The 9,268-nt window shown below is 38.5% G+C and overlaps 1 protein-coding gene across 2 annotated transcripts in view; it reads left to right on the top strand.

The window, feature by feature from the left end:
- LOC105002109 (killer cell lectin-like receptor subfamily B member 1B allele A) overlaps window positions 1-3,274 on the top strand; it is a 17,459-nt gene extending 14,185 nt beyond the window's left edge. Inside the window, exons 4-5 of one of the 2 annotated variants that reach the window (XM_010858594.1) lie at window positions 1,877-1,983; window positions 2,941-3,274. In XM_010858594.1, coding sequence (XP_010856896.1) covers window positions 1,877-1,983; window positions 2,941-3,049 — 216 coding nt within the window. In that variant the 3' untranslated portion in view covers window positions 3,050-3,274. The remainder of the gene's footprint in view (window positions 1-1,876; window positions 1,984-2,940) is intronic. The other variant, XM_010858593.1, reaches the window with a different exon arrangement.
- Window positions 3,275-9,268: the final 5,994 nt, after the last annotated feature.

Genomic DNA, 9,268 nt, shown 5'->3' with positions numbered 1-9,268 from the left:
GCAATGCAGGAGACCTGGGTTCAATCCATGGGTTGGGAAGATCCCCTGGAGAAGGAAATGACAACCCACTCCAGTATTATTGCCTGGGGACTTCCATGGACAGAGGAGTCTTGGGCTACAGTATGGGGTCACAATGCTCAAAGTTAAATTTGTCTTGCAGTCTAACACAGGTGGTGTTGATCCACTATTTGTAGATGTTATCTGTCACCTTAACATGTGGATCTGCTTTAAATGAAGTATATGAAAGTGTTTCATCTATTTTTTTTTTTAAGAGTCAGAATCATAATAGGCCAGAAGCATAAAAGTTCAAGTCATTCTGCCTAAATTCACATCTGAGCTCTTTCATACTAGCTTTGTGCATTCAGAGCAGCTATTTATCCCCTGTGTAGTTAACTTCTTACCTATAAACTGGAGATAACATACTTCCTTCTCTCATGGATTTGGTGTAAAGATGAAATGATTCAATACAGGTAAAGTACTTAGAAAAGTACTTACATAATAAGCATACAAAAATATCTGGCTATATTTTGTTAGCTGCAAAGCAGTTTTTTCCAGACAATCCTGCGAGTGCTTTAATGCTACAGTGATTATTTCAACTGGCTAGCTATTTAATTACCTTATATATATAGAGAGAGAAAGGTTCTTACATTATTAACCATTCAGCAGTAACCCCAATAAAACTTTGTGATTAATAGAGATGAAGCTAAATCTTTCCAGTAATGTACACTCTTATCACCATATGCAGGAAATATCTATGGAATAATAGTCACATAAGGTATCACCTAATACTTATAAAATCAGTTTATTAAAGGCATTATAAAAGAAAAAAAAAAAAACTTATAAACAATATGTGCTCCATCAGCTCAGAGACTACTTTCTTTCTGTGTGTTTTTCCTGTGTGTTTTCTTGCTTCTAGATTATTGTTTAATACTTGTATTCAGTAATAATCACTATTATTTAGGCAAGAAGCATTCATTATGGGCCAAGCCGTGTTTAATATTACTTATTAACAAAACAATAACAGTTCTTTGAGATAGGTATGAATATTATCATAGTCAGAGTTTTAGTGACTGGAAAAATGCAGAAATAAAAAGAATAAATAACTGTGCAAAGATGTGTAGTAGTAATAGTAGCTGCAGCCTGACGCCACAGCCTTGGTGTCTACTAACACTGTCCATAATAGTTCTTTTTTTCTTTGCAGTCTCAGTTTATGTTTTTATATTGGAGTATAATTGGTGTACATATATTCCCTCCCTCTTGATCCTCCCTCCCACTCTGCCGTAATACCCCTTTAGGTCATCACAGAGCACTGAGCTGAGCTCCCTGTGCTATACAACAGCTTCCCACTAGCTATCTATTTTGCACATGGTAATATATATATATATATCCCAATCTCCCAATTTTTCCCACTCTCCCTGTCTTCTTGTGTTCACATGTTCTTACTCTATGTCTGCATTCCTGCCTTGCAAATAGGTACATCTAGATTTTTTTTTAAATTTATGTTTAGATTCCTTATATATGTGTGTGTGTTAACATGATATTTGTTTTTCTCTTTCTGCCTTACTTCACTCTGTATGACGAATGATAAAATTTCATTCTTTTTTATGGCTGAGTAATATTCCATTGTATATATGTGCCACATCTTTATCCATTCATTTGTTGATAGACATTTAGTAATTTTTCTTTGGCTTTTATCCCATTGCATTACTGTGGATTTCCCCTCCACTGTGATCTATTTGAAAACGTGAAGCCTGTCTTACCTGTTCATTCCTAGCTTCTAGTGCAGTGCTAGCCACATAGAAGGTGCTCCTGTGGTATTTTATCTTGCATCTGTAAGAATCACTTGATTTCATACAACATTTTCTATTCTTTTTAGACTTTCCTATGGCAAAATATATATGATTCATTTTGGGTTGGTTTGAGGATTCCTCCTGGAGGGAAATTATGGACCTGGTTGGACAACAGCACTTTTGACCCTCAGCTGTAAGTCTTTTGCATTTCTTTTGCATTTTTTCTTTTTGTGGTTTTTAATCCCATGTTGTATGTGACAAGAAAGAGACATATGACATCACTGGCTTTGAAGTGATCTAATGGGTATAAATTTCCTGACTGCTACAGTCTGATAAATATTTCTATAAAATGATTCACACAGAAAGTTGAGAAAGAAATCTCCCTCCATCCACTCAGAAAACTTATGTATGAAACAGGATTGCCCTGTTGCCTGATTTTAGCTTTTTATATAAAAGGTAAATTAGCAAGTATAAACTCTTTTATGAGTGCACATGTTTGTTTTACAGAGCATAACTTTCTGCTCACTTCTTATAGTGATCAATTTTTAAGCAATAAAAGTGTCAGAGCTGAGGGACTTCCCTGACGTTCCAGTGGTTAAGACTCCGCATTCCCAATTCAGGCAGCATGGATTCAAACCCATCTCCTATCATGGGGAACTAGGATCCCACACACTGCTCAGAATGGACTAAAAAAAAGTCAGAGGTGATGTTTTAGCTCTCTTTAATGAACTATCAGGGCTTCCCTTGTGGCTCAGTGGTAAAGAATCTGCCTGCAATGCAAGAGATGCAGGTTCAATCCCTGGGTCAGGAAGACCCCCTGGAGAATGAAATGACAACCTACTCCAGTATTCTTGCCATGGACAGAGGAGTCTGGCAGGTTATGGTCTATATGGTCACAAAGAGTCAGACACAACTGAGAGACTAAACAACAAAAATGAACTATTAACTTCTCTGGAGAGACGTTTGAGAAATTAACATAAAGTGGGAAGGATTGCTTTGCCTATCATATGGTTGTGTATTTAAATAGTTTTAATGAGTTTACTCTTTATTTAAAAAAATAGAAAACATTTTCTGAAGTCCTTGTAAGCCTCTGGCCATATGCCTATACTCATGGCTGATGTAAAGAAAACCATCTGCTTTCTTTCTGTAGGTTTTCAAATCAACGAGAAACCCGGAGTATGAAATGTGCCTGGGTGTCTTCTACCGAGATAACCAAAGAAGATTGTCAGAAAAGTTATCCATGGATTTGTCAACTATAATCCACTTGGCAGAAAATAAGTCTCTATTTGTCTGACTAAGAGACACCACATGAAGTTTGAGTTCAGATCATAAGAAAGCTCAGAGGGCTGTGTGTGTGTGTGTGTGTTTTATAGCACTATTCTCAGAAGTGTGGAAAGGGAGATACACAAAATAAAATATTTTAGAAAATGAGTGTACGTGATGAATATATTTTTACATCTGAATGATGTGGTGATTCAATCATCCATCTCATCGTGCCAGTATTTTTTTAATTTTAGCCTTTATCTTTTCTGTATCTTCAGACTGAGTGATTCACACTTTCACTTAGCTTAACTTGATATCCTTAGTTAATTTCTTACATTCTCACAGTTTCAACTACCACATACAAAGCAGTGCACATCAAAGTCATATCTGCCGTTCAGATCATTCTCTGATCATCAGACCTGTATACTCTACCGGCTATTTAACACAGCAAGTATAAAACCCCAAAGGTACTTCCAACTCAACTTACAACAGTAGTCCACTAAATTTCATCATAAAAGGAACCATCTTCCAGCACTCCATATCTCAGTAAAGGATATGCCATACAAGACAATTATGCCATCTAAAAACCACTTGTTGTTGTTGTTCAGTTACTAAATCGTGTCCGACTCTGCAACCCCATGAACTGCAGCATACCAGGCATCCCTGCTCTTCACTATCTCCTGGAGTTTGTTCAAAATCATGTCTCTTGAATCAGTGATGTTATCCAACCATCTCATCTTGATATTACTCTCTCTCACATGCATACCTCTAGGCTGCTCTCCACCTTCATCTCATATCACCAAGTTTTATTTGTGTGTGTGTTAGTCGCTCAGTCATGTCTGACTCTTTGCGACCCCGTGGATCATAGCCCATGAGACTCCTCTGTCCATGGGATTTTCCAGGCAAGAATATTGGAGTGGGTTGCCATTTCCTTCTCCAGAGGCTCTCCCCAACCCAGGGATTGAACCCGGGTGTCCCGCACTGCAGACAGACTCTTTACCCTCTGAGCCACCAGGAAAAATACCAAGTTTTATTTATTTTTAACTAAATATCTCTGGTGAAGTACAGGAAAGCCTGGCATGCTGCAGTTAATGGGGTCACAAAGAATGGAACACGACTGAGCAACTGAAAAACAGCAGAAATATCTCTCAAACATGTCCTCCTCTCTTTAGCACCACTTTCATGATCTTAACACAAAGACACTAAAATAATTAAATAGCTTTAATAACATCTTCACTCCATTTCAATTATTCTCTACCATGAATTCTGTGACATTTTAAAAATAAATACTGACAATGCAATTTTTCCCTTTAAAAAACACCTCATTATCTTCCTTGTAATAATACCAAATTCCATAACAAAGCCTAACAATCCCTATCAGGTCTAATCTTTCTTTATTGTCTCTTCCTCCACCTGGGCTTCCCAGGTAGCCCAGTGATAAAGAATCTGCCTCACAATAGGGGAGATGCAAAAGACACGGGTTTGATTCTTGGGTTGAGAAGATTCCTTGGAGTAGGAAATGGCAGCCACCCCAGTATTCTTGCCTGGAAAATTCCATGGACAGAGGAGCCTGGTGGGCTACAGTCCATGGGGTCTCAAAGATTCAGACATGACTGAGCATGCACACCAAACTTACCCAAACTCTCAGGACCACAACTTCATTGAACTAGCTTTTGGAACTCATAATACATTTCACCACTTTGCCTTAACAGAATTTGCTCTCTGGACCTGGAATTCTTTCCTCTCTCCTCCATCAAGTTACCTCCCAAACATTCTCTGCATCTCTGCTCAGTTTTTAAGAATTTTCCCTTGAGCTCCAGGACAGGGTTGAATATTTTGACATTACATTCCCCTCCCCAGCACCTATTACATTTTTAGTCTTAATTATACCAGTCTTTTGAATGAATATTTGATTCATATCCTCTGCCCTCACTTGACTGTAAATAACATGAGGGTCCAATCACTGTTTTTATATTTCTACTGCCTCTTAAATTACCTACTACATAATAACTACAAATATATATATATATATATATATATTGTATTGAGTTTTCCCTAAGAGACCATAGAAGTAAAAATGCTGATATGTGGTTGGGGAGAAGAGGGGGGGAAAGAAGCAGACTGAGATAACAGAGGTTTAATTGCTACATCATTAAAAGCCAACTGAAAACCCAAGTACTTGTCTGCTTGTACGACTGATATGGAAACAGAATCTTATAAATAACAAAGGACTTTAAGTGCTTCAGAGACAAACTTTCTTGTGATGTTTATGCTCACAGGTGATGATATCTGTACAAGTTTTCTTGCATATCATATGTAACACAAACCACCTTATATGTGCTGAGTTGAACATTGTGTATAAACTGGTGAGCAAAGCATTTAAACTGTGGCATGTTGGCACTGATGCTGGGAAAAACTGAGGCAAGAGGAAAAGGGGGCAACAGAGGATGAAATGGTTGGATGGCATCCCTGACTCAATGGACATGAGTCTGAGCAAACTAAGGGAGATAGTAAAGGAAGAGGAGCCTTGTGTGCTGCAGTTCATGAGGTCGCAAAGGGTCAGACATGACTTAGCAACTGAACAGCAATAACATGTTGGCACTACATCCCAACAACAACAACAACAAAATTGTTTCATTTTAGGGACACAGTAGTGTTCATAAGACAAGGATAAAAGTCAACAAAGAACACTTGAAAGATTAGCAGAACCCAGTGGCCAAGAAGACTCAAGACAGGATATAAGACCATTGGTTGGACATGAGGAAATTGATGTGTTAATACATGTTGACCAATGTCAGAATGGTGTCTGGTAATAGGGAGATACCCAATGATGTGAGTAAAAGGATCCAGTGTGAAGCTATGACAAAATAAGTAGATGGGAGATGTGATAAAGAATAGATCAGAACTGAGATAGGAACCAGTGAGAAGAGCCTGTATAGAGCTCTCAGGGAAAGAGGAGACAATGGGTCCTTTTACTCACATCACTGGAACCCAGTGTGAAGTTGTGACAAAAATAAGAAGATGGGAGATGTGAGGGAGAATAGATCAGAACCAATGAGAAGAGCTTTTTTAGAGCTATCAGGGAAAGAGGGGGCAAAAAGACCAGAAATAGACAGTGCTTAGCAGGGCGTGGTTAGTGATTGGAGTTAGTGGACTTGTGGTTAGTGATTGGAAAGGTGACTATGGAGTATTTGCCAGAAAAAAAAGGGGATACCAGAGCTACAGAAAGCTAAAACCATAGAGCTGAGGAAACTAAAGAGGACAAAGAGGAAGACACATTCCCCACAAGTTCCTCACGCAGCAGCCAGCTGCCACCATTGCTACAAAAGAGTTGCTGACAGTGTCCCTTAAGATAGAGTTTGTTCTCGTGGCTGCAAGAAACAGAAGATATAGGCTCCAGCCATAAGCAGAACAGGAACAGGAGGATCTGGTCATTTTCCCCATATCCCCAACTTCCCTCATCCCTTTTACTCTCAACTGAGGACTTTCTTCATATGGCCCTGCCTGTGGTTTCCCCTACTCAGTGTCAATGCAAACTGTGCTCGGGCTCTGGAGCTTCATACCTCGTGTGTTGAAGAAGGATACAGGAAAGAATAAAAGTCAGTTCATTACCTTTTCAGAAAAGAAAGCCAATCTTGGGTCAAGCTCTCAAAGACTGAAAACGAAGAGAATCTATTACAAGTGTTCAAGACTGTCTTATGTGAGGCTGAGTAGAACATACTCCTAGGGAAAATCCCTTGAGAGATTAGATTTTGGTATCTCCAGTCTTTAGTATACAAGGCCAAATGATCAACATCAAAAGAGTAAGATGTGTATACAATGTGTGTATGAGTTGCTTAATAATACACAAAGAAATCATACACATATCTAGTATCCCATGTGAAACTCACAATAATTCTGTATGGAGTCCAGTTTTTGTTTTTTCTCAATTAGGAATCAAAAATATAATAAAATTAAAACACTTGTGCCAATATTCCAAGTCAACTTCTACCTTTGATTATATTTGATATGGGTGAGTGACTGATTAACATGGATAAAGTTCTCTCATTCTTCAAGTGTTCTGAATTCTTATAATAAATAATAGCCATTGAATCATTGTGTTTAGGATTTTATTCTGGAGCCCAAAACCATACTTAGCTGGAAGGTCTGAGAGCTTCTATCCATGCTGCTCCTTCCTAGTGCAATCTGTCCTCTGAGAAGAATGATATCCTACTATTCTCTAAGAGTTCCCATCTTCATTGTCTCTCTGAGTTTACATAATAGAGGTAGAAAAGTGTGAAGACTGCAGGACCAATGTAGAATCTGCTAGAGGCTGAGCCTAGATTTCCCTTATCTAATTGATGTCTTTCACAGATATTAGCAAAAACTGATACTGGAATGGTAACATCTAGAGAAATAAATGTGCATCACACTCCAGGTGTGATTTTTTTTTCTTGCCCAAGGCTCTTTTGGACTCTGACTTTGATGGTCTCAAGTCTCCCCTCTCCATCCATGCCGGATCCCACACTTTCTGGTCCCTCGCTCTCATGTCCCTGCTGAGAACCAGGGGAAAAACCACATGATTGATTCTACAACCCATTGAACTCACTGTCTAGTCAGTCACAGAACTCACTTCTTATACTGATCTACTGACTTACTCTGGCTAGTGATGTCTTGGGTCTCCTGAAATTAATGTCAGTCAGAGTCGGTGTTTCCATAACTCTCCCAAAGTCTGATTCTTCAAATCATAGTCACATAGGTGAATGGTCACAGATCTCTTTGGGGAAACATGGGGAAAAGATTAACTATAAGAAGTCTGTCAGTTTAGCAGGGCACTTCCTCAAGGGACGAGGAGATTCTGGCTCTATAAACCAGCTCATGTCTAGGAGTTGACTGAAGGGATGATGTTTTGTTGATTCAAGTTATCATTCTGTTCACTCACCCAGGACTCTTCCACTTAACGGAGGCCATTTACAGTCTCTTCAGGCAAAATAAGGTTAACCTTCTCACACATGGGCCCCAGGGGTTCTTCTAATGGTAAAAAGAGCTCGATAGGAGTTAGAGTTCCATATCCCTAGTTTGTTTGGAATCTTCCCATATGTCCCCATTCTAGTTTTCAAGACCTCATTCCTTTATAATTAGTGTTGAAATGTTAACAGAAGAGGTCTGCAGTGTTGGGAATACAGAACAACTCTCTCTCCACTCCCCCTCACAACGCAGCTAACAGTGGTTTCAGGAAATCTTATTTCCCGGAAAATTCCAGATATTTCTAGGAACTTGCTTGTGCTGTGCCTAGATTGTCCCAGCATTGTGTCTGACAACAATAAGCAGTGCAGACTCTATCCAGCAGAGGGAGCCGTTCAAAAAAGTTATTCTTAGGAAAGGCATTATTAGGAAAGTTTTCCTGTTTATCGTTTTCAGGACATGGAGAGCAACTCTTAACATTAATAATTAATAAATTTGTTGTTATTGTTTAGTTGCTAAGTCGTGTCCATCTCTTTTTGCAACCCCATGTACTGTAGCCCACCAGGCTCTTCTGTCCACGGGATTTCCCAGGCAAGAATAGTGGAGCAGGTTACTATTTCCTTCTTTAGGGGATCTTCCCCACCAGGGATCAAACCCACGCTTCCTGCTTTGGTGGGCAGATTCTTTACCACTGAGCCACCTGGAAAGCCCAACTGATAAGAAAGAAAATGTATTCATATTGGAAAGGAAGAAGTAAAACTTACACTATTGCAGATGACATGATATTATATACAGAAAACCCTAAAGATTCCACCAAAAAAGCTGTAGGACTAATAAATGAATTCAGTACAGTTGCAGGATATAAAATCAATATACAGAAATATGTTGCATTTCTATATGCTAATAACAAATTATCAGGAAGAGAAATTAAGAAAACAATCACATTTATAATTGTATCATAACGAATAAAATACCTAGGAATAAATTTAACCAAGGAACTGAAAGACCTATACACTGAAAACTATAAGACATTGATGAAAGAAATAAAATAACACAAATAAAAGGAAAGACATCCCATGCTTATACATTGAAAGAATAAATATTGTTAAAATGTCCCTCCTACTCAAAGCTACCTGGAGATTCAATGTAACTTCTGTTAAAATTGCAATGGCATTTTTCAGAAATAGAACAACAAAAAAAATCCTAAAATTTGTATGGAAACACAGAAGATGTAGAGTAGCCAAAGAAACTGAGAAAGAACAGAACTGAAG

This window comes from Bison bison, unplaced genomic scaffold (genome assembly GCF_000754665.1).
Source record: "Bison bison bison isolate TAMUID 2011002044 unplaced genomic scaffold, Bison_UMD1.0 scf7180017864390, whole genome shotgun sequence".
NCBI lineage: Eukaryota > Metazoa > Chordata > Mammalia > Artiodactyla > Bovidae > Bison > Bison bison.
Note: the sequence above shows the minus strand (reverse complement) of the source record. Positions and strands in the feature narration are given on the sequence as shown.